Below are 24,224 nucleotides of genomic sequence, written 5' to 3'. Positions count from 1 at the left end.
AAGAGACAGGCAGATTGATCCGACAAATCAGCAGTCCAACCAGAGTGGCCGAGCAGTACGATCGGGCGGGCAGAAAGGCCTAGCGAGAGGCAGGCCGGGTGAGCTGACAGGCAAACAAGCCGGTCGGGTGAAGCAGTCAGGCCGAGCGCGGACTGATCGATTTAAGAAGATAGGTCGAGCGTCAGTCAAGCCGGTCGAAGCAGTCAAGTCGATCGAACGAAGCAAACAGGCCGGGCGTAGCGACAGGTTGAGCGCAGACTAGCCGATCGGGCGAAGCAGACAGGCAGAGCAGGATGGTGCAAGTCGGGCGAAGCAGTCAAGCCGACCGAACGAAGTAGACGGGTTGGACGAACAGACAGGCTGACCGGGGCAAAGCAGGCAGACAGGTCGGGCAAATAGAGAGGTCGACCGAGCGGATGAAGAGACCGATCGGGAAAACTAACCGAGGCTTGCGACTAACGCAGTTTTCTTGAAACAGATTCGCCCCACCTCTGGCAGTGCTTCTAGGTTTACTCGGGTCGTCTATTTCCCAGGATACAACGGTTGACCGTGATTCCACCAAGTACTAGTACCCGAATGCTATCAAGGGCACTCTGCCGAGCAGGAGTTGCACGATAGAGGATGAGGGAACGAAGGTGGAGAGAATTACTTGTCGAGCAATGAAACGCCCACCGTTTCACTGCACCTATGCATGAGAGAGAGTCTCTCCCCATGTATTTGTTTACATTTTCAATGCATGTCAATCAATATAAACCAACCATCATGCCATGAAACTCCTAATGTGGGACTAAAGTCTCATTTACAATGGAGTCTCTTTCCTCTTCCACCTCTTCGCCCCCACGGGCTGGATCAGCTCGAAGGGTGTCTGACGCTTGCAACGGAGGTTCAGGGGTCGAGGGTCGCCAGTTGCACACGGGCGTAAAACCTCAGTCTGCTGCGTTTTAAATTCCACTCGACCCCCAATCACCCCTCCTGCCCAGCTTAACCGTGATTTATCCCCTCTGGATATTTGTGGGGCCGCTAATGTGGCGATTCCACCTTTTGCAACTTTTATTCAACAAATAACTTGCGTTTGAAAGAATTTTATTTAAAATTTCATGTTTACTTCTCAAATTTCCGGCCCCTAAAACCAAAAACTTCAGCCTCGAACTCTTTTGGTCTCCAAAGGAGGCAATCTATTAATCAGAGATGGTCAATTCCGACTCATAGAATTCCAGCACCTCTCCGGTGGCCACCGCCAAGGAAAGTCTCCTCCCCCTCCTCCTTCTTCTTCTTCTTCACTGCGCTCGAAGAGTAGCAGGGCAGTGGATGTGGAGGAGAGTGGAAACTTTGCTAATTCGAGACAGGAGCTCGAAGAATTTGCGTCGGTGTTTCCATTATTTTGGAGGACACTTTTTGTCATCCATCTCTACTTTGATCATCATGTACGTGATTTGATATACCAAACCACGTATATGGTTTTTATGTTACCCCTCGCTCTCATTAAAAATTTATCTGAACCACTCTGCTCTTTCTCTCATGAAATTTCCTCTCTTTCCTCTTTCCTTCCTTTGCGGAGGTAGGCAGTGACGCGGAGGTCTCTTGCCAATCTATCTGTAGGTCAACCTAAAGAAGATAAATCATGATTCATTATTAGTCATTATTGTAAAGGTCAAGTTACGAGAAAGGAATGTTTGGACACATCAAATTTCGACCGTAAAATCTCATATGACATTACCTTATATTTCAACCACCACCATTATGAAGAAATGACCTTATGTGACATCACCTTATATTTCAACTACTGCACCATAGGGAAGGCTTCTAACAGCTTATGAGAGATTGTCGGCAATGTTTAAATATTCAATAAAAAGTCATTATAGTTTTTGTAATTATTTTGACTGAATACAACGTTGAGTTCACGGAAAAGATATTCATAGATTTAAAGTGAATGTTGCAGTATGAATCATTAAGAATAAATTTTGTAAATTAAAATTAGAATGAATCATCAACCTTATTATTGACGTGTTATAGTATGTTTATATTTCTTGTATATTAAATAATGTAGTAGGTTTATTTGTTGTAAATTAATACTTCATCTACTTATTTGGTATACAATTTTTTTAGTCTAGATTATTGTTATTATTGATTATTATTGTTCTAAATTATTGTGTTCTATTGTTTTTTATTGGATTGTTTAAAATTTTTATTTTGTTCTTGTATAAAATTGTCATTGTTTAAAATTGTTGTATTGTTCTTGAATTTGATTATTTAAAATTGTTGTATTGTGTTGTTCTTGTATTAGATTATTATTGTGTTATTTTTTATTGGACTGTTATTGAATTGTTTAAAATTATTTTGTTGTATTGTTCTAAATTGTTCTCCTATTGGATTGTTATTATATTGTGTTAAATTATTATGTTGTGTTGGTCTAAATTGTTCATCATTGTTGGATTCTACAAAATTATTATGTTGTGTTGTTTAAAATTATTGTATTGATCTTGGTATTTAAAAAATGACACATTTATCAAATGATTATCAAAAGTTCTTGAATTGTGTTAAAAAAAATTGCTGCTCTCAATATAATATATCGTAATGATGTTTGAGTGAATAGACACATTTAGGATACCAACTCGAATACACAAACATTGGTTCTATGTCAATCTAAAATCATTTGATGCATCAGATTTTACTCAAAAATCACTCATCGACTTTAAAAATTATTTTTAACCTTAGAAAAATTTTAAAATTTTTTGTCAATATGAAACACAGTAAAAATGATGTTAGAAAAATTTTCATGAGAAAATTATTTTTTTTAGTTATAAAATATTTTTATTTACATACATGAATATTTTATAAAATATATTTTTCTACAAATAATCTTGATTTTTTTATCTTTCAAAATCTAACCATTATATTTGGAAAAGATATTATATTTTAAAAAATAATTTCCAAAAATTTTTAATTTTAAAATTTCATTTTTATAGAAAAAAAATCATAAAAAATTATGTAATAGTAAAAAAAAATTAAAATATTTTCGGCTAACAGAAAACCTATCTAATCTATCTGGGCATTATAGCAAAATTTAAATTCAAGGAAAATAAAGTGTACGAAAATTAATTTAGCAAATGCTTTTAAAAATTTGACTAAAATAATTTCAAGTATGCACATAAAATTAATTTAATAGACTAAGTATAATTTTGAAATCCAAAAAAAATCTATTACTGGATTTATCAAAAATATTCTTGAAATATAATTCTTAAAACTTTAATAATTTAACCCCTATAATTTTTCAAATATCAATTTAATTCTCCATAATATCTAAAATTATTTTCTAGGGCATATGAATTTCAACATATAAAAACTTTTTCTAATTTTAATTTTTCGTTCTTTTAATTTTATATTTTAAGTTAAAACTTTATTAAAGTATTCTTTTATTTTTCCATTTCTTCTAGTGAACCTGCATATTTTTTTCTTTTCATTTATATATACATATATATGTGGTTTTAATTTTACATAAAGGTTTACTTAACATTTTAATAGCATCATACATTTAGTCAGAAGATAAGAATCATACTTCACTTACTGTATTGGATTCATAGGTTGAGGCTCTCCCTTTATTGTTGCTCTCTTTCGAAGTGACTTTGTCATTATCTTCTTGGTGGCTAGCTGTTAGTCATAGCCCGAGGTATTATTCTGTCTCGGATTTTCTGATGATGACTCGCTCCATGTTACTTGTAGGTTCTTTTGTTTGAACCTTTTTGTCTCTTTTTCTTTTTCTTTATTCTTTATTCTTCAATATGGGACAATTGTTTTTGATGTGTCTTTCTTTATTGTACTTGTAGCACCTTAATGTTCACTTCTTCCGAAGTAGCTTCATTACTTATTTCTTGTCAAAATTGTTAATTTCAAAGAATTTACTAAACTTTCTTATTACGTATGCTTTTTCGTTTTCGTTGAGGGATGACTCCGAATCTGGTTCGATCTTCTTAGCTTTTAGTGCTAAATTTTGACTTGACTTGTCTTCATTTCTTGAACATGTACATCTGGACTCGTGTAATCTGAAGATAGAAAATAACTCTTGTAAAATATTTACCTCTAAGTCTTTTAAGATGTACTAGGCATCTACTATTAATATCTATTCTTGGATTCTCGAAAAAACATTGAATGCATATCGGAGAGAATCCCGATTTGAAAATATTTCTCCGAGGTTGGTCAGTCCAGTGATCAGCTATTTGATCTTTGTGTGCAGTTGAGTCACCTTCTCTGCCTTTTCCATCCAGAGGTACGTTAATTGATCTTAGAGGATATCCCATCTTGCTAGCTTGGCCTCCGATGCTTCTTCACCAAGCTCTAGGAACTTCTCCTAAAATTCTTTGGCAAAGTCATAGGCGCCAATCCAGTTGACTTCTTGGAGCGGTAGTATGCTCAGCAAATAGAACTCTACTTTGCAGATGACCACAAAGTCAGCTTGCTATTTTTATTCCATTAATGGTCTTCCTTTTCCTCTCTGTTCTCATCCCTAGGTGCTTTAAGACCTTATTTGATTTTTAGCAATACATCAAAATTTATTTTGAAAAATACCTCCATATGGTGCTTTTAAAGCATGAACTCCTGCTTGAATTTTGGTGGGTGAATGATTAATCTGACCATCTTTTTTTTTCAGTTGGCGGTTAGTCCTTCTAAAGTGGTTGGATTCTGATATCATTTTTTTGGATAGGATTGACCTATTAAAGGGGTTGAATGACCTACAAATAAAATTATAACATCTCTTGCTTCTGTCTTAGTCAAGACACACTAATTAATTAGATAAAAAAATAATATAAAAATAGAGAAGAGACTTAGAAGATTTACTTAATTACAACTTAGATGATTATTAATCTAAGACAATGGAAAGCATTAAAACAAACTCCTTCTTTGGCAAAGGTCAGAGGCAAAGAAACCCCTTACAACAGTTGGAAGCTCAAAATTTGATTACACGAAATGAATATTAAGTGTGTTATTGAACTCCTAGCTCTAGGGTGTTATTTATAGTCTTCTAGTCACAAGTGACCATTGATAACGTGGCATTTGAGGCACCGCCAATGTCATCCAAGATGTCGATAAAATTTTATCCACATTGCAACGGCTACGCAAGGGCTCTACTCCATTGGAGGCGCCTCAAGTTGATCTAAGATGTCTCGGTTACGTTTCATTTGAGGCACCTCTAGTCAACTGAGACGCCTCATGTCTCTTCCACGGTAGCTGATCTATTGGGCTTTTGAGGCTCCTTCAGTCCCATCTGAGACGTCTCAAACATAGTTCATTCGAATGGTCAATCTCAGCATTGATCATTCTTCGTTCTACTCGTTTGGGTGATGCTCCGATCGTCCAAAGTTGAGTTCACCCGAACCTAACTATAGCTTTCTCCTTAAGCAGACTTTCTCCTGGCTCCTCATCCCTTGGATCCACCGTGCACATCCTTCTCGCTCCATCGATGTATTATTCCGCAGCTCCTCATCCCTTGGATGCACCGAGTCTGTTGACTTCCTTCCCGTGTCATCCTTCTCACTCGTTGCGTCTTCCACTCAACTTTCTGCATTTCTAAATCCCTACACACTCAAACACAAGACATCATGTACATAGCGTCCAACTTAACTCGATTGATCACTTCAAAACTAACCTGCGATACTTACACCTAGATCCCTTCCAGGCATCTAGGTCCCAAGCGCCTAGAAGGTTTCCAAGTGCGTGGATCACGTTGGTCTAGAAAACTTATACCTGCATCACAGAGTTAGTACAACAAGTATATAATATTAAGCATGAAATAATTTGATAGTCTTTGGACTGTCTGGTCTTGATTTTTCGATCTTCGGTGAAACCCTAGGTTTGACTAGCACCTACTATTCTCTCTTGGGAAATGCATCCTCATCCACTCCTCTAAGGAGAGATTGTTGGGACCGAAATGTAGCTAGAAAGGGGGGGGGGGGTGAATAGCGTCTCACCCAAATCGATCGCTTCCTACGTATTCGTTAGTGCACAGCGGAAAACAAATAATATAACCACGAATACAAATATGAAAGCTAAATACAAAGGAAGAGATGTAAACCGCTAACACATTCGTTTAGGTGGTTCGGAGATAACTTGCTCCTACTCCACGGCGTGTCCGTAAGGTGGACGATCCCACAATCCGTCGGTGGATTAGTCCCTGGAAAACCTCCGGCTAGCTCAAGCTCCTTGTCAGTGGAGAAACCTCGCCACAAACACTTGAATACAAGCACACCGATCACACAAAGGCTTAGGAGACTCTAATAGGTTTTAACCAAGTCTATTTTGTCAACCATGCCCAAGCACCCCGAGCTCTATTAAATAGAACTCGAGAGGAAAACACTAAGCTGTTTTCCCGCTACCAGTCGACTGGTGTATGCACCAGTCGACTGGTCCTTTAAGTGAAGCTGACCGTTACCCAACAGTCGACTACCAGTCGACTGCTACAGTGCTGCTACAGTGTCACATCAATGTTTCTACAATATCACTACAGTACTGCTACAGTGTCGCTACAGTACTGCTACGTTGAAACCTAAAACCATAAGATTTCGCCTCGAGTACAATCACTCAGCACTCGTCCTCGCCCGACCAACCTAGACCTAGCCTTCTAGCCTCCTCCATCAGCCTCGCATCCCTCGGATGTCTCCCCATCCTTCATGTCTTGCCTTCTGGAGCTTCCTTCGACCTTGTCCGTATTGTCGGGTCTTTCTTTGCCAAGAGGCTCCTCACCTCCGGGACTTCATCCATTGTCAAGTCACACTTGGACTTACGCTGCCAAAACTACATACTTGGACTTACACCGTCAAGACTCATCCTTGGACTTTTCTCCTCTGCCAAGATTACACTTGGACTTTCCTTATTGTACCTGTATCTTGCACACTCACAATGCATATAAAATACAACAATAAGTCTAACTTAAACCTTTGTCCAAACATCAAAACCTAGGGCACCTAGATTGCTCCAACAGAGATTACCTATTTTCCAAACATCCAGTCCTCCAGACCTATTTGGACTTTTACTCAGTATCCGATCTTGACCTTTGGGACTTCCTGCTAGATGTCCGGTCCTCGATCCATCTAGACTTCTGTCTAGTGTCCTTGACTTCAGGGCTTCTCACCTAGTGTCCTCGACCCCTAAGACTTCTGCACGATGTCCTTAATCTGTCAAGTCTTCTATTCAGTCCACTCAACCAAAACTTCTTTGCCCAGTCCACTTGACAAGGACTTTTTTACGCAAACTTAACTTGGACTTTCTTGCACATTTAGTCAAGTTCATTAGAATAATAATAAGACCTAACTTTGAACCTTTGTCAATATCAAAATGTAGATTTGATTAGCTAGTCCTTCCAGCACCAACATCAAGGAGACTAGATATTAGGCATCAGAAAGACCTAGTGGGTTAGAAATTTAACTTAACTCATTTCATAAAATTATATGATTTCCTGATTGAAAATATAGATTATGTAAGATGAATAAGAATTTAATAAATTATTTGAATCAAATTCAAATTTAAAATCTAATTCAAATTAATTAAATCAAATTTAAATCAAATTTGAATTAATTAAAACAAATTCAAATTTAAAATTAAATTTAAATTAATTAAATCTAATTCAAATTAATCAAATCTAATTCAAAATCAAAATTAAATTAATTCAATTCAAATTCAAATTAATTTAATTCATGTTAATTAAATTTAGATTTAAATTCAAGTTAATTAAATTTAAATTAAATTCAAAATTATGATTACAGCCACATAAGGCGCCTCCGATACAATCGGAGGTACCATCGAAAGGGCTGAAAAAATTCTACCCTAACCAACTAAAGGCGTCTTCTGTCGGTTGAAGGCGCCCTCCATAACGCATGGAAGGCGCCTTCATACAGGCTGAAGGCATCTCCAATCCAACTTTTTATAGCGAACAGAACTTTGCTCTATTCATGATTTTACTCACAACAAGGTGCCTTCCCGCGGATGATTTCCACTCTTTCTCCATTTTTTTTCCTTCCAAACCTCAACAATGCCTCCTCGGTACACTCTAACTCAACTATTTAGTTAGTTTTGGTTATCTATATGTCGTTATGTGAATATTTGCATGTATAAATTATTTTAGGAAATGATGTAATATTATTTCGTCACAACCTAGTTCCAGTAGCATCCCCTCTACTGATGCTAAATTTCCTAATGAGCAACTTAGATTAGATTTCATAAAATATTCATATATTCCACTTAAATCCAAGTTTTTGAGTAGGTTATTCTTCACTGTGCCCCTGTCATAGAGGTCGTTGATTATTACCAGTTAGATAGGCTAGTTTATTGTAGTCATTTAGTAAACCTAGACTTGTGTGCACATTTTTATAATAACCTAGTTAAGATCGACGATCTGACATACTCCATTAGAGTTGGTGGGAAGGACTTTAGCTTCTCCCCCATTCTTTTGTATGATAGCCTAGGACTTAGGAAGTTTACCTTCCTATTTTATGTTATCATAGTAGGGATTTACCATTTGGTGAACCCTACTCTCATGTTACATTGGATACTATCCATATATATTTTTTTGGGGAGGAGAGACTACCTACTGTGACTGACTGTAGGTCACTCCCCTTTAGGGTACAGGACTATATCCTGTATCAGTCCTGACCACCTGTATTTTGCCGATCACACCTCGTGACGTTGCGATGATGCGACCCTCCCACTTTTTCTTCTTATATGCACAATGCCAACGCCAAGACATCAATATTGCATTGCACATGTTTCAGAATATCATCCATGCATCTAGTCTCATCACTAGGAGGCAGGTTCATATGCCCTATTGTCACATTTTGACATACATATTTTTGACCATAGGGGTAGATATGACCTGGGGTACGTCCACTCCCCTTAGTGTGTATGACGAAATTGGTCAGTGTCAGCTTGCATTAGTGCATATAGACATGACTACTCAGGGGGGACTAGGTTGGAGAGTGCGACTGCAGCTAGACGCTCTAGGCGAGGTCGAGGATAACTTTCCACCCATCATTCTGGTCGAGGGAGAGGATTTATCGACATTTACAGCTGAGGAGCTCTTTGGACATCCTCTGACTCTAACCTAACCCTCGACCTCGACTCAGCCCTTGACTTCATAATCCATCGAGGATCAACTTGCTCAACTTGAGGAGTCTTCTGCTCAGATCCAGTAGTCGGTCTCAGACGGATTCAACACTATTTGAGGAGAGATGACCACTAGATTCTCCTCTCTCTGGGAGGAGATGACGACCAAATTTTGATAGATTCTTTGGGCTTTCCGAACACCTAAGCAACCCCTACCTCCTCCGACTGATGATGACCAAGCCTGAGTGTTTTTAGTACACTATTATATATTGTATATCTGGTTGACTTGATCTATATAGTTAACTACTTTTTACCACTTTATTTGGATAATCCTCTTAAACTAGGACTACTATTTTTAAATGGTTTGCAAATTCTAGGGAAAATTCTTTCCTTATATTTTTAAAAGATTCCTATTTTCTTAGAATTTCAAATGATTTTTTATCCTAGACTAGATCAAATTCTTATAAAGCATGTTCCTATAAATCTAGAAATTAAACATCTCACAAACACACTAGGTCTATCTTGATTGTGCATTTATAAACTTAGAATGACGTGAAATGTGTAGGCAAATTACCTCGACTTAAGATACTTATATCAGTGCATCAACATAAGTCTAGGTAAAAAATACTAAAATTATAATGATCATGTTAAGTAATTCATCTTAATCAAATACTAATTAGATACATTTACGTAACTCGACTAACCAAGTGAATATTGCTATCTTCTGATAGACAGTTAGTAATAAACGGTTAGACATTTAAGGATAATTTCTAGATGAATATTTTTCTTAAATAATATCAAGTTCAGGATGAGGATATTTGAAAAAATGATTTCAAAAATATATTTTGAAACTTCCTAAAAATTATATTTTTTAAATTAAAAACTGTGTTTGAAAACTATTTTAAAAACTATTTTGAAAATTATTTTGGAAATCTTTACTTAAATTTTTTTTCTCAAAATAACTGACAATATTCCTTTGAAGCTTTTGAAAATATTTTTAAGTTAAAAACTCTTATTTAAAGTATTTTAAAAATATTTCTAAGTTAAAAACTCTGGTTTAAAGTATTTTCAAAATATTTCTAAATTAAAAATATTTCTCAATCCTTGGTTAAAAGATTTTCAGAATATTTTTAAATCCTTCGAAATTTTTACTTAGAAATTGTTGAAAAAACTTAATTAGAAATTTTACAAAACCTATTATAGCTTTTGTTAACTTTCAAAACATGTTATAATTTTGAAAATCTTTCAAAGTTTAGTGAAAATTGTTTTAAAACTCTAACCTCCTCCCTACAATAAACTTGCAAGTTTTTATGCTTATTTTGAAACGTTTATTGTGTGTCTCAATTCCTTGGTATACTTGTATTTTTTTTGATAAATGTCAAAGGAGGAGGGTAAGGGTTAAAGTAAGAAAAACTAAAAACTTGAAAACCTTAACCCTAAAATGCTCGAGAGAATAGAACAGAACTTGCTTAATTTTTATTACTATTCATTTTTTATTATTCTTCTAACTTTAACCAAGGTTGTCATTACATCAAGAACGAAGAGATTGTTGATGCAGTCAGCACCAATGGTCAAACCTGAGTTTTGATGAATGACAAATAGGTTAAAGTTAGACGTATTATAATCTAACCTTGTTACCGAGTGTGAAGGGTTGACTAACCCTAATCAGGATATTTGATTCCTAATTGGTTGAAGAGCGGATGTATGATTATGGTAATCGGGATGTTCGATTCTCGAAAGGTTGAAGTTCGGATGTGGGATTTTAGCAAGGGCCGGAATGTGTGATTTCCTATTGGAGAAGACCGGATGTACGATTCTGGTAGGTCGAGATGTACGATTTCCAATTGGAGAAGACCGGATGTACAATTCCAATAGATCAGGATGTTTGATTCCTGAAGTCTGGATATTTGATTCTGAAAGGTAACTCTACACCTAGTAAGTAGAGGTAAGTCACTGGAGGAGAGTGACTAAGTGAGGACACATCCCAATTCGAAGGAACAGTAGACATCGGTCCAATTTAAGTCCATTTTAAAAACTTAAATTGAGGCTTTGATCCTGGTCTTGTAGAGACAGGATCTAATTATTGCTCATTATTATTGTGCTAATATTGTCTTGCAGGTTATTGGACTAATATTTTTTGCAGGACAAAAGGAGCAAAAAATACCTTGGATGAACAGTGCCTGAGACGTCCATAGTATGGAAAGCGCCTTCTGCACTGTTCATGGAAGACACCCTTCTGCACTGTTCATGGAAGACGCCTTTTAGTTCTATGGAAGGAACCTTCGGCAGGATGAAATTTTAAGACTTCGTCGCAGATAAGGAGCGAGTTATTTAGGATCAGATGTCTTACATTGGAAGAGCCTTCAAGGCTATGGAAAGCACCTTCCATGCTCAATAAAAGGGTTTCTTGCCCGAGGCTTTGATATCATTGTCTATACGAGCTTCTAAGCATCTGATCGGCTTTCCGATTGCTCCGGCTTACTGTTGTTGCCCTACTACAACTCTCCTAAGCCCAATTGTTGCTGAGAACCCGCCTAAATGCTAAGCCGACCAGCTACAAACAATGTTTGGTAACTAAATTAATTACTGTACTTAATTTCTACAGACGAGAAGTGTAGCGTGTTACACTTCTCTAATTCTTTTTGTACTCAATCTCCTCTTCCGACGATTCTGGAAGAGATAATTAGTGGATTACCCATCGATAGGTCCACGGGTCCTGGGTCTTGGAGTAGGAGTCGCTGAAGGCTCCGAGCCAAATAAATCCTTGTGTTCGTGCCTTTTTTCATTTCTATCTATTTCTGTTTCCGCTGCATACTCTTGTTTTAAAATGAAAAGGACGAATTTTTTAAAATCACCTGATTCACCTCCCCCCACGTGCGTCTCAATCTAACAATATGGAAAGAACAGATCGGATGAGATTAGATCAAATAGTAAAGAAAATTATGGAGTCCAATCGCCTGGATAGGTGTTCAGCCAACTGGACAAACAGATTTCGTGAGATTGATTTGATCAGATCAGAGTAAGCAAGGAAAGATCAAAGTCCAATTACCTAATAGAAGGTTTAGAATGAGTTTTCAGTCAACCAAATGAAGAATATAAAAGAAGCCTTGGGATCCAAGGCTCTGAAATATAATTCAATCAAGTCTCTCAAACTCCTTGTTTCGCTCTACGATAAGGCTTTGTCCATTCATGCTTCATCGACTACTAACAACCTACGTCGAGTTTCAATCTATTCGAGTTGTTGGTAACATTTATTAGTGCATATTTCATTTGTAATAGAAAATAATTTTGTATTATTCTCTATATTATTGTATGAGGTTTTCTATGTCTCCGAGAGATTCTGGTAAGGAGAAGATTAGTGTTATTACCTAACCAAAAATGATCCAAGAGATAGTAGGCCTTGGAGTAACAATTGCTAAATTGTGAACCAAGTAAATTCTTTTGTCTTATTTTGTATTGTATTTTTTCGCTCCACTTTGATTTGTTTTCAAAAGAAAAGAAAATTTTTTAAATGCACCCTCTCCTCTATTGCACGATCTGGTCCTACAGGAAAGAACTTGAGTCGGTGAAAAATGATACCATCAGTGAACATCTTTTATTTTTTTTTCAACCATCTCTACTTTGATCATGTATTTTGAACACAGGTCCCCACGGGATGCCCAGTTGACTAGAAGGTGGCATGACTTACTACAATAAGATAAGAGATCAATTCCCGACATATCCCAATCACCTCTAGTCAATTTGACAATCGACGCCTAAGGCTACAATGTATAGTAGAACATAGAACTTTCACTTGTGAGTATTGTGGGGAGATTTTGTTACTGGTGATGTCTACATACAATCACTTTTGTTTACACACTATATCAACTATCTTAAAATTTTTATTATCTTCTCTTTTCTTTTTATTATTTTCTTCTCTCTTCTCTCTTCTATTTTTTTATTATTTTTCACTTTCCTTAATATCTATTTTCATTATTCAATCTATTTTTTATTTTTTTATCTCTTCCAAATTAAATAATATTTTAATATTTATTGAATGAAAATTATTTACTAAATTTAAAAATATATTTATGAAATATAAATTTAGAAAATAAATATAGTATAAATATTTTTTTCACATAAAATATAAAATTTTAGATAAATTTCATATTTAGAAAAATTGATCTCGATGCTCTACCAGCTCGTCATCTCGTTATTCACGCTACAAGATAAATTTAATTTTTAAACTTTTTAACGAATGCAAACTGTTCCATTGATAGGGTAAGAAAGGTGCAATTTGTTTATGTTTTTCAAACTTTATGTGTGGAACACAAGTTTTGTTATCTGTGGAGGTAAAGATAAAAGGTAAACTATAGGGGGGCGAATTGGAGTTTCGCAACGTTAATAAAGAGCTTCGGTGGTGCTCTCTCGCTCCTCTTCGCCTCCTACTTCGACGGCCGTTCCCACGGCCAGAGGAGCGACACTGCTGTCGGCCTCCTTCTCGGCCAGAAGAGCAACACCGCTGTCGGTCTACTTTTCTTCATATCTCCAGCTCTTGAGATCAACGTCTTCTTCCTCCTATTGGCGGATTGATTAGTCTCGTTAGCATTTGCTGGCCATTCGTTTCCCCCCGTTTGGTTTCTTCGATTTATGCTCTTATGGTTTTTGATCTGCTTCCTTGGGAGGGAGGGGAGGGAGGGGAGGGGAGGGATCTGTGGTGGAGGTGGCTTAATAGAGGAGATCGTTGATCCCTCCATCGGCGGTTATACAATGGCTGCTCCGCCTGCTAGGGCACGAGCCGATTACGACTACTTGATCAAACTTTTGCTGATCGGAGACAGCGGTAAGGCCATTCCGCGCTTTTTTTTCCACCACTGATTTAGTGAAGTTTTTCATGTGTTTTTGTTTATTCGTTTTGTCATCTGAAAGGTCTAGCTTTTCTTGTCTCTTTTCTCCCAATTTTGATTTTTGCATGATATGGACGTGATTTTGGGTCTGGATTAAATGCCTCTGCGTGAAGCTTTTATTAGGGGTCGCTGTACCAGATCAAACTGTTATGCTTCCTCAAATGCAATATTGGAACTGCGTTGTATTGGATCTCTTGATTATCATACCTTCCCTTGGTTATTGTGTGACGCGATCAAAGTCAAGACATTTTGTACTCCATGTTCAGTTACGGTGGATTAACTTTTCTTCTTATATTTCACAAAGAAAGTATTAGTCCTTTTAGCTTATTTATCTAGAGGTGTTTGATTTTGTTTTTGGTGCAGCATACATCGCAAAAGATTCTGAAGGACTTTCGTTTCTATAGTTCTAATTGTTTAGAAAACTTTAAAGTTGCCTTTTTCTGTAACGAGTAAAGTACAATTTGGTGCTTCTTGCTGGGCGTTAATTATCAGATACAGAATGTCATGCATACTTTATTGTGGACCATTTACAGAACCATTATGGTTTTTGTTGAATCCAATTGCTAATCTGTTTTTTCTTTTATTTCTTAAGAATAAAACCTTAAACCACTGGATTTTACAATATTTTATGGTATTATGAGTAAATAGGAATAACTCTACATAATTACCAAACGAATGTTCAATGTAGTTCCACATTGGCATGTCCATAGTTATGAAAGTTAAGTTATTTTATTGGAGAGAGAAATCAAGAGAAGGATATGAAAGTTATTTTCTTGACAAAGTGTACCTAAATTTATATATCTTTCATGTTTTATTTCCTCCAATCTCTCCTTGTAAGCATGTCCTAAGAGAACTTGGGTTCTCAATTAGTTACTTGACGCCTCTTGTTGCTTTGTGCATGCTTTTTATCAATTTCTATTGTCCCCGACTTTTGTTTTATAATGAGACTTCATCCAATAAGTGGCACATTTGAGAATGAAGACATGAATCTTATCCCTTCATTGAGCTCTATGCAAGGTTATATCAATTTAATATTTTTATTTTATCCTTCTATTGTTCTCTATACAAGCCTATTTTAACCTTTTATATGCACGAATTATGTCAACACTATAGTAATTGTTAATTATTTTTTAAATAAGGTTATTGTACTTTATAAGGTTCGTATGTTCTGGTGAAAGTGTATTTATTTCATGTTCTAAAAATACATACATAGCACAAATAATAAAAACTTCACAACAAGGAGTTTCATAAACATCAAATTTCTTTTACATGTAAATTAATAAGGTGCAATTATTTTTAAGAGATGGATTGAGGTGGCTGGGATGCATCCAAATGTAGTTGATAACTAATTTGCATGTTATAGGCAACAAAAGTTATCAACATAATGGACTCATGATCGGTGCTTTGTAATTTCGATCCTTCTTTTTTACATTTTTTTTTTTTTTTTTGCTACATGAAATCTTTGGCTGGTTTACTTATTTAATTCCGCCCTCCCTCACTGTTTTGTTTTTTTTTTCTTTTGGTATTGCAAACCTGCAATTCTTGTTCTATTATCTTTGTGAAATAAGTTTTGAAATGTATGCTTTATGACTTTCACGTCACTGGAAAATATCACTGGCAATTGTTATCAGAATTATAAATGCTACAACACAATTAGTAAATTCAAGAGCCACGTTAAAATCTTGGAAAAATAAAGTTTACCTATTTTATTTGACTATTCAGACAACACATTTAAGATATAAATTAATCAATAAATCTAGTCTAACTTTTATATGTTTTATATTGACCTATTACAATATTTATATTTCTGAACTAACAAATGGTTATCAAACTCTATCGTTCTAATTAATTGGAAAACTTTATCAAACTCTTTTTTGACTTCATAATATCATATGATTGGTTCTATATTTTAAACAATATGTGATCATTTTTTTTTTTTAAAAAAAATATCTTGATGAAATATTGTTTTTTTAAATGTCGACTTGGATTTCTAATTTAAATCGTGGTTGGGAGTAGGGTTGTAAATAAATCAAGTATTCGTAAATAAATTTGGTGTTCAACTTGGTAAGAACTTGTTTATGTTCATTTAATATACACAAGATAAATTAAACAAATAAAATTGAATAGCTCGTTAAACTAAATAAACAAGTTTGAACATATATATGTTCAGCTCGTTAACGTTCGTGAACAATATTCATGAATAACGTTCGTGAAAAATGTTCACAAAGCATATTTATTAATAAAACTTTTATCAATATGATATAAACAATAAAATAAATAAGTTTATATTATTAAGCTCAATAACTAATTAAACAACTAAAAGTTTCAAACAATCAAACAACCTTGAATTGAAAGTTCAATATCATCTAAACGAACCAAACTCTAGCCAACCTTGATTTGAGAACTCGATAACATTTAAACGAACTAAGCTCAAGCTCATAAAAAATAAATCAAGTCAAGCTTGAACAATCATTTCAAAGGTTTTGTTCATTTTAAGCTCAAAGGGTCTAAAGTTAAATTGTTTTGTTATCTAATGAGTTTGAATGAGATTGCAGGAAAGTCCTAAGTGTACTCAGGCAAAAGTCCTAACTATGGTTAGGCAGGTGGAAAACCCTAGGGGGTGGTAACCCTAGGTGAGGAAAAGTCCTAGCCGCGGTTAGGCAAAGGAAAAACCCTAAGGGGTGGTAACCCTAGGTTCTAGGGGATGGTAACTCTAGGCGGAAAGTCTTGGCGGGTCGAGAGCTTCGGGCAAAATCCTAGGGGGTGGTAACCCTAGGTTGAAATCCTGGTGTCGCGAACCGGGTAGAAGACTGGACGGGTCGTGGAGCGGACGTCCAACATGAAGACCGGAAGCTTCCGACGCTAAGCAAAAGTCCAGTTGGTCTGGAGGATCAACTGGTAACATGTAAACTCTCCTGAGTGGAGTAGGTGAGGACGTGTTCCACGGTGAGGGAACAGTAGACGTCGGTTCGACATAGGGTTTCCGGATGGAAATTCGAAGTCAGAACCGGACAGTCCGGTGACTGTCAAATATTTATCTTAATCTTATTTTATTATGCTAAACTCTGTTCTGCATGATATGTTTGGTATTTTGGAATAACACATCTTGCAGGGAGTGAAAAAACCTTAAAGCCTCGGATGAACAGTACCCGAGGTGCCCTCCATGAAGCTTGGAGGCGCCTCGGGTGCACTACCGGAGACCTCCGCGTAGCATGGCAGAGGGCGCCCTGGACACTAGGTGGAAGGCGCCCTCCATGGAGCTGGAGGCGCCCTGGACGCTAGGTGGAGGGCGCCTTCAGGAGGATAAGCAGCGACGAAGCAGGGATTATCCATGCGTGGTTGACTCGGGGATTGGAGGCACCCTCAATGAGATTGAGGGTGCCCTCAACAGGCTATATATGTCTGGTTCGACCAGCAACAAGAACAACAACGAAAACTGGCAATCCTTCTTCCGTGTGTTGCTCAAAGATCGATTCTACAAAGCTGTAATTCGACACGGACGACCTAAAACTTCAAACTCTCCATTTTTCATTGTCGGTATAATTTCCATTTTACTTTATATTGTAAATCAAAATTGTATATTTCCGAGCTTATAGTGATTGCTCAAAGTAAACAGTCAACGAGCGTGGGCCTTGGAGTAGGAGTCGCCTCATGTTTCGAACCAAGTAAAACTCTTGGTGTTCGTGTGTTTGCAATTGTTTTATTTATTTCCATTGCATATTTTACTCGATAGTTTTCCGAAACGAAAATAAAAATCACGAGTGCTATTCACCCCCACTCCCCCCATTCAATCCTATAATTTTAATTACTATTTTTTTTTAAAAAAAAATAACCATAGTGTATAATAGATATAGTATATATATATACAATAAATCCTTCTTCGAAATCCTATATATCTATGGAAGCTCCATAAATTAAACTATATTTTATTAATTTTAATAAATTATCAATTAAATTTATTTAATAAAAATATTTAACTAATAAATTATTTTAAAAATATGCATAATAACTTTTGGAGCCAAGCACAATATAACGGTATAATGGTAATGATAGAGGAGCGAGAAAGAAAATATAAAAATAAAATTTATAAAGAAATAATAAGTAGAATATTAAATATGTAAATAATTTTTATAAAAGAAAAAACAATTATCTAATCAATATATATTTTTTATTTATTAATCAAATTTAATTTTAATCAGTAAATTAATTTTTTATTAATAAAAATTAAATTAAATTTTAATAAAAATTAAAAATAAATTACCAAACAAATCTAACTTAAAAATTAAAATTATTTATCAAATATGATAGACAATTAAAAACAATCAAATTTAATTTTAATCTATAAAAATAAAAATTCTTGATCAAATCTAAAACAAATAAATGAAATTTTAATTAAAAAACCAAACAAACAATAAAAAATAAATTATTTTATCAAATCCAATTTTAACGAGTAAAAAATTAAAAACAATCAAATTTAAATTTAACCTATAAAAAATAAAAAATTATTAGTAAAATTAAAAATAAAAATAAAAATTATTGACTAAATTTAATTTGATAAAAAATAAAATTATGAATAGAAATAACTCTTAGTCGATAAAAATTATTTTAATCATAATTTTAAATATTTAATATTTCAACTCATATATTTTAAAAATAAAAAATAGTAATATTTTATGATATAGCGATGGATATCCAATTCCTAATATACGATTCAACGAACATGGAAATAAAAATTAAAAATATGATGGGATAAAAAAGAATATAATAAATAAGAGGAATATCAATATATATAATCGAATCGCAATCCAATTCCATTCCCTTTCCCAAACGTCGGAAATCCCCAATCTCGAAGAAGAAACCCTAGGCTCCCCAATCCTCTTCGAACAAGATGCCGGCGACGGCGGGCCGCGTTCGCATGCCGGCGAACAACCGGGTGCATAGTAGCGCAGCCCTGCAGACTCACGGCATCTGGCAGAGTGCGATCGGCTACGATCCCTACGCACCCACCAACAAGGACGCCGACAAGGGATCCGCCCTCCCCGGAGAGGATGGCGCCGCGGCATCCTCGGAAAACGCCTACGCTAGTTTCCAAGGTCTCCTCGCCCTCGCACGCGTCACCGGTTCCGGCTCCAACGAGGCCCGTGGCGCCTGCAAGAAGTGCGGCCGCGTCGGCCATCTTACCTTCCAGTGTCGCAACTTCCTCAGCGCCAAGGATCCCGACAAGGACAAGAACGACGCCGCCCTCCAGGCTGCTGCTACCGCTGTCTTCGAGCAGATCAAGAAGTCAAACGGACTCAAGCCGGAAAGCAGCGAGGAGGACGATGAAGACGAAGAAGAGGAGACTGACAGCTCGGACTCTGATGTGGATCCAGAGATTGAGAAGATCATTGCCGCAAGATTCGGCAAAAAGTCAAAGAAGAGCACCGACCGCCAGAGAGCGAATGATTCTAAAGGGGAGAAGGTGAGCCATCGGCACAGAGGGAGGTCCGGGAAGCGGAGCAGGAGGAAGAGGTCTGATGATAGTGATGAATCTGATAGTGACGAAGAGGACGAGAAGACACAGAAGAGGAGGAAACGTAGGGGCTCGGACGATGATGTGGAAGAGGACAGGCATGGGCACAGGCACAGGCACAGCGAGAGGAGTAGGAGGGATAAAAAGAGGAGCAAGAGCCACCGGAAGAGGGATGAATCTGATGACTCTGAAGATGAATCTGATAGACGACACCGACACCATCACAAACGGGGGCATCATGATTCTGATGATGGCGATAGTGACAAAGCCAAATTCCGGAAGAAGTCTCGTAGGCACCATGATTGACACAGAAAGCAGAGGAGTGATGGTTCTGAAATGTGCATGGTGGGAGGAAATCAAGCGAAGATAAGAGTGCCAGGCACAAGCACGATGGACAAATAATTCGGTCAGTAGGGTTTTCTTATGCTATAAAAACAGTAGTTGTGGTTTGCTTTTGTAATGTTTTAACTCTTAAGACTTCAAATTATATGTTTGAGATGTTATATTGTGCTAAAACTTCAAAAACTGTCTCTAAATGGACATATGATCTTGTAATTTGTGATGATTGTGCTATCATGCTTTGTCATTCTTGAATTCTGCATGCATGCTGTCTTTTAAATGATAAGATTTAGACTACCCAATTGTTCTTTCGGAATTATAAGATGCCTGCGAAGGATAGGGTTGTAAACAAGCCGAGCCGAGCTTTGGGATGTTCAAGCTTGTTTGATAAGGTAATCGAGCCGAGCTTAAAATGAACCAAGCTTTTGAAATGAGTGTTCAACCTTGATTTGGTTTATTTTTTATGAGTTTGAGCTTGTTTGAAACTTGGCTTGAGCTTGATTTATTTAGATGTTATTAAGCTCTCAATTCAAGCTTGACTTGAGCTTGATTCGAGCTTGATTCATTTAGATATTATCGAGCTCTCAATTTAAACATGTTTGATTGTTTGAAACTTTTAATTGTTTGATTGGTTATTGAGTTTGATAATTTAAATTTATTTATTTATTTTATTATTTATTTAGCATATTTAAAAGAATTTTATTAATAAATATGAGTTGTGAACATTGTTCATGAACGTTAACGAGTTGAACACATATGTATTCAAGCTTGTTTGTTTAATCAATTTTGTGTATATTGAATGAACATAAACAAGTTCTTACCAAGTCGAACATCAAGTTTGTTCACAAACGTTTGATTTATTTACAACCCTAATGAAGGATGATCGAAATTGACAAATATTGTTGTGATTCTGGTCATGATGGATATGGAATGTTCATACTTTACCATTCTTTGGATTTGTTCATTAAAATTTTAACTTAAGTTCAACAGTGGCAATGAATATGTGTCAGACTTTATTACACTAAGATGTTGGAGGATACATATCTTCTTGAAGTGATTATTCTTCCATGCTGCAAATATTTTTGAGAAGTTAGAAAATGAGGCATGGTGCCGCAACCTCTATTCTGAATTCTTTGATTTATTGAAACAAGAATTTAAGGAATAGACAGTTCATTAGTTTCCATCTTGGTAATCTAAATATGAAAGTGTTTTTCTTCCACATTGTAGCTGCATATTCATTCACACTTAATCTTGCAAGTTTAGGTAAGCACAAGTGCAAACAGGTTCCTATTCCTATTGATTGCAAACAGTTCATTATTTTGGTTGTTGCATTGCATCGTACTATTTATCATTGGGAAATGACTAGACTCAAGTTAATTTAATTGATGCATGCAACTTGAAAAAGGAGTTTTACATATCCCTATTCCTATTGATTGGAAATAAATGGATAAGCTAAAAAAAAAAACAAATCAATAAATAGCAATTAATTTCTAGAAGTCTATTTTTTTATATATAATTTTAATTTCCAAAGATAATATTTTTTATATGTCAATAAAATAATCTCAATGTGGAAAACTCATCGATGCATGCTTGTCTTTATGAAAAGAAAATCTCAAGTAGTTACTTGTATTAGAAATATGAATAAAGGTATTGGATGCTTGTGTTGTCGAATAAAGGAATATATGAATGTAGAAATCAAATTTGATTACGACGATCGCACAGTTTCCTTTTATTTCGCGTTTGTTTTGGAAGGAGAGAGGAGTGGAGAAAGGAAATAAATTATATTTTGAAAATGTCTATTTATTTTGTTTTTTATTCGAAGAATGAAATAAATTAACCTTGTGACTAGCTATCCTTCCAAATTTTTGGTGATGCCTAAACGGACTTGCCATATATAATATCAAATAAGGACAATAGTAAAATTGAATGCCTGACTGCACTTTGTTATCAGATCTTTTCTTTGGATTTATTATAATTTGAATCGGGATGAGTGGTCGAAGGTCATCCTCCTTAACGTCCGACAACTTGACTATTTGTCCATCGCCGATGGCCTTCAGATGACTTTGGGAGGCCTTCGATTATCCATCTTGATATAAATTATAATTTAGGAATTGATGAATTTATGAAGGGATTGTAACAAATTATGATTGAATCAAGCTATATATAAAAAGTAAATCAGTGTGAATGAGGAGGCTCATGCAAGTCAATAGCCAAATTAAAGCAGAAAGAAAAGTGAATATATATTGTTGTTAGAAGTGAATACAAGAACGCATTCAAACGTCCCCTGATTCAACGTACAAGGAAAATGAACGATAAGGATAGATACATCTGAACAAACATTAATTCAATAATATTAGTTCATGGACTAACCTTTACGTACCCATTATGCTGTGAATCTTATTATATATCTGCAAAAACAATTCTAAAAAAACTATAACATAAAAACCAAGATATCCACAATAAATAAATAAAAAAAAAAGTCAATACAAACGCAAGTCCTATTAAATTTTTTCCGTGTAAATCATTTCTATTAGCCTGCAGTACATTTTTTACGGTTTTGGTGCGGTTGCCTTCCTGATCGGTCTGCAGACCGATCAGATCATTTTCTGATCGATCTACAGACCGATCAGGAGTTTCCCTGATCGGTTTGTAGACCGATCAGGAGGTTCCCTGATCAGTCCAGAGACCGATCAGAAATATACGTGGACTAAACTGCACCAATACCGTAACATAAACACCGCAGGCTAACATTTATATATATATATTCTTTATTCCTCCAACCAACTGAGAAATAAATGAAATGATCTACTGACAAATTAAAGACGTGCAATAATGGATCGAGTTGGCGCATCTCCAGCCGTCCGTATATGAAAAATATATATGAAAACTAAACAAAGAAAAAGATGTCTCCTTCGCCAATCCCCCACCAACTCCCCCACCCACACCAATAACGCAACTCTGACTTCCCATCCTCCGTCCTCTATTAAACCAAATCTGTTTCTTCCATCTTCGCCACTCATCCATCATCTCTAGCAAGCTAGCTAGTAACTAGTAAACAGAGTCCTTAGGGTTGAGCTCCCACAGATCCAGAATCATGGCGGCTTCCCACAACGGCATTTTATCAAACAGATGGTCTCTCGCCGGATCCACGGCTCTCGTCACCGGCGGCACCAAAGGAATCGGGTAATTTTATCCATACGTCTTTTGCAACCGATTTAATTAATTAATTATTCTCGATTCGATCGCACCTCGATCGTCATGCGTCTTTTTAATTTCTGTTCGTAGATTCTCCATCGTCGAAGAGCTGGCCGGACTGGGAGCCGCAGTCCACACCTGCTCCAGAAACGAAGCCGAGCTCAACAAGTGCCTGCAGGACTGGGAGAAGAAGGGCTTCAAGATCACCGGCACCGTCTGCGACGTGTCCTCGCCGGCTGACCGGGAGCGCCTGCTACAGGATGTCAAGGCCGTCTTCGACGGAAAGCTAAACATCCTCGTATATATCTATATGACTTCTCCTCAATTTTGATCTCCTCTCCTTCTCTTCTCTTGATTGCCCTAATTCATCGCAGGTGAACAATGCGGGAACAGGGTACCCGAAGCCGGCGACGCTGTGCACGGCGGACGACTTCAAATTCATCATGACGACCAACGTCGAAGCGGCTTTCCACGTCTGCCAGTTGGCTCACCCTCTGCTCAAGGCTTCCGGGAGAGGCAGCATCGTCTTCAACTCCTCCATCTCCGGCATCGTCGCTCTCGAGTACCTCTCCATCTACGGCATCACCAAAGGTTTTACTTTTACAGAAATGATTTTTTTTTTTTTTTGAAAAAAAAAACTAGAGATTGTTAGATCTAGAAAAAGAATTGAATCATCATCGAATGGAAATTCTAACTGACCTGGCGATATTTTTAGGTGCGCTGAATCAGCTTGCGAGGAGCTTTGCTTGCGAGTGGGCCAAGGACAACATTCGCGTGAACAGCGTCGCCCCCGGCGCCGTGGAGACACCGCTGATGAAGCCGGTAAGCCTAACTGTGAAATTTAGTTTTAGTTTTCGTCTCGCGTCGAATTGTTTGGCTTGATGAGTTTGGGGCGATCGACAGGCGTTCGACAACAAGGAGTTCGTGGAGAGGGAGGCAGCGCACGTGCCGCTGGGGAGGCTGGGAGTGCCGGAGGACGTGGCTCCGGTGGTGGCGTTCCTTTGCTTGCCGGCGGCGTCCTACGTCACCGGACAAGTCATTGTGATCGACGGAGGACGCGTTGTGAATGGCTACTACTGAGCACGGCTGCCGTTCAAGAGTTTGTTTGTTATGATGCAATGGGCGTTTGGCAATTTCCTTATATTTTCAGTCCTAAGAGTTGTGTTTTTATTGACCAATTTAAACATCTCTTAGTTAAATAA

At 36.7% G+C, this 24,224-nt stretch overlaps 2 protein-coding genes across 2 annotated transcripts; both read left to right on the top strand.

Moving 5' to 3' along the window:
* The first annotated feature begins 18,782 nt into the window (after positions 1 to 18,782).
* On the top strand, positions 18,783 to 20,050 carry LOC122035997 (CAX-interacting protein 4-like). The gene has a single exon (XM_042595164.1). It carries the CDS (start codon positions 18,865 to 18,867, stop codon positions 19,792 to 19,794), a length of 930 nt encoding a protein of 309 aa, XP_042451098.1. The 5' UTR covers positions 18,783 to 18,864; the 3' UTR covers positions 19,795 to 20,050.
* Positions 20,051 to 22,815: 2,765 nt separating this feature from the next.
* On the top strand, positions 22,816 to 24,224 carry LOC122036003 (noroxomaritidine/norcraugsodine reductase-like). The gene is made up of 5 exons (XM_042595170.1): positions 22,816 to 23,010; positions 23,113 to 23,320; positions 23,397 to 23,613; positions 23,738 to 23,844; positions 23,926 to 24,224. Exons 1-5 carry the CDS (start codon positions 22,922 to 22,924, stop codon positions 24,100 to 24,102), a joined length of 798 nt encoding a protein of 265 aa, XP_042451104.1. The 5' UTR covers positions 22,816 to 22,921; the 3' UTR covers positions 24,103 to 24,224.

The sequence above is a fragment of the Zingiber officinale genome, unplaced genomic scaffold (genome assembly GCF_018446385.1).
Source record: "Zingiber officinale cultivar Zhangliang unplaced genomic scaffold, Zo_v1.1 ctg129, whole genome shotgun sequence".
Classification (NCBI taxonomy): Eukaryota; Viridiplantae; Streptophyta; class Magnoliopsida; order Zingiberales; family Zingiberaceae; genus Zingiber; species Zingiber officinale.
The sequence above is the reverse complement of the archived record's forward strand: the minus strand, read 5'-3'. Positions and strand labels throughout refer to the sequence as shown.

Coding starts and splice junctions, on each gene's coding strand:
- LOC122035997 (XM_042595164.1), top strand. CDS start 18,865: ATGCCGGCGACGGCGGGCCGCGTTCGCATGCCGGCGAACAACCGGGTG.
- LOC122036003 (XM_042595170.1), top strand. CDS start 22,922: ATGGCGGCTTCCCACAACGGCATTTTATCAAACAGATGGTCTCTCGCC. Junction 23,011..23,112: donor GGCGGCACCAAAGGAATCGG/GTAATTTTATCC, acceptor TTCTGTTCGTAG/ATTCTCCATCGTCGAAGAGC. Junction 23,845..23,925: donor AGACACCGCTGATGAAGCCG/GTAAGCCTAACT, acceptor GGCGATCGACAG/GCGTTCGACAACAAGGAGTT.